At 59.7% G+C, this 668-nt stretch overlaps 1 protein-coding gene across 1 annotated transcript in view; it reads left to right on the top strand.

Moving 5' to 3' along the window:
- Positions 1-317: 317 nt before the first annotated feature.
- Positions 318-668, top strand: part of FAM83G (family with sequence similarity 83, member G) — a 17,504-nt gene continuing 17,153 nt past the window's right edge. Inside the window, exon 1 of the mRNA XM_010081148.1 lies at positions 318-655. Coding sequence (XP_010079450.1) covers positions 318-655 — 338 coding nt within the window. The remainder of the gene's footprint in view (positions 656-668) is intronic.

The raw sequence follows: 668 nt of genomic DNA, 5'->3' as shown, positions 1-668 counted from the left end.
TGCATGTGCACCGGGGGTCGTCTCTGCCCCATCGCACAGCCCCGGCCCTGGGAAGCTCTGGGTTTTCCTCTCCTGGAGTCCACTCACTGGGAGCAAACAAGAAACTGAATCTTCCTCCGCGGTGGAGAAGAGCTCCAGCGTGGCAGGAGCTGGCGGCGGAGGGAGCAGCGCGTTTCCCCAGCTGCGCACTGAGCCGGGGAGGGTGAAGAAAAGTATTTAAAGACTGGAGAATAATTAATTCCTTATTTATTTTCGACATCTGGCACTCGCTGGGGTCCCAGAGCTCCCTTCAGAGGGTTCCGGCGTGAGGGGTGACCATGGCTTTCTCCCAGGTGCAGTGTCTGGACGACAGCCACGTCAACTGGAGGTCCAGCGAGTCCAAGCCTGAGTTCTTCTACAGCGAGGAGCAACGCCTGGCCCTGGAGGCACTGGCCTCCCGCGGTCCTGATGCCTTCTATGAAGTCCTGAAGAAGGAGAACATCAGGGATTTCCTCTCCGAATTGGAGCTAAAGAAGATCCTGGACACGTTGGAGACGTACGACCCTGGTTCTGAGTACATCCCACGCCACGGCAGCAGCGCGGGGGACAGCGAAGGTGATCACAACCGCCAAGGGGACGAGCAGGATGTGGCCCCTTCCCTGGAGTACTGGCCGCCGCGGGACGACCCC

The sequence above is a fragment of the Pterocles gutturalis genome, unplaced genomic scaffold (assembly GCF_000699245.1).
Source record: "Pterocles gutturalis isolate BGI_N339 unplaced genomic scaffold, ASM69924v1 scaffold8314, whole genome shotgun sequence".
Classification (NCBI taxonomy): Eukaryota; Metazoa; Chordata; class Aves; order Pterocliformes; family Pteroclidae; genus Pterocles; species Pterocles gutturalis.
Note: the sequence above shows the minus strand (reverse complement) of the source record. Positions and strands in the feature narration are given on the sequence as shown.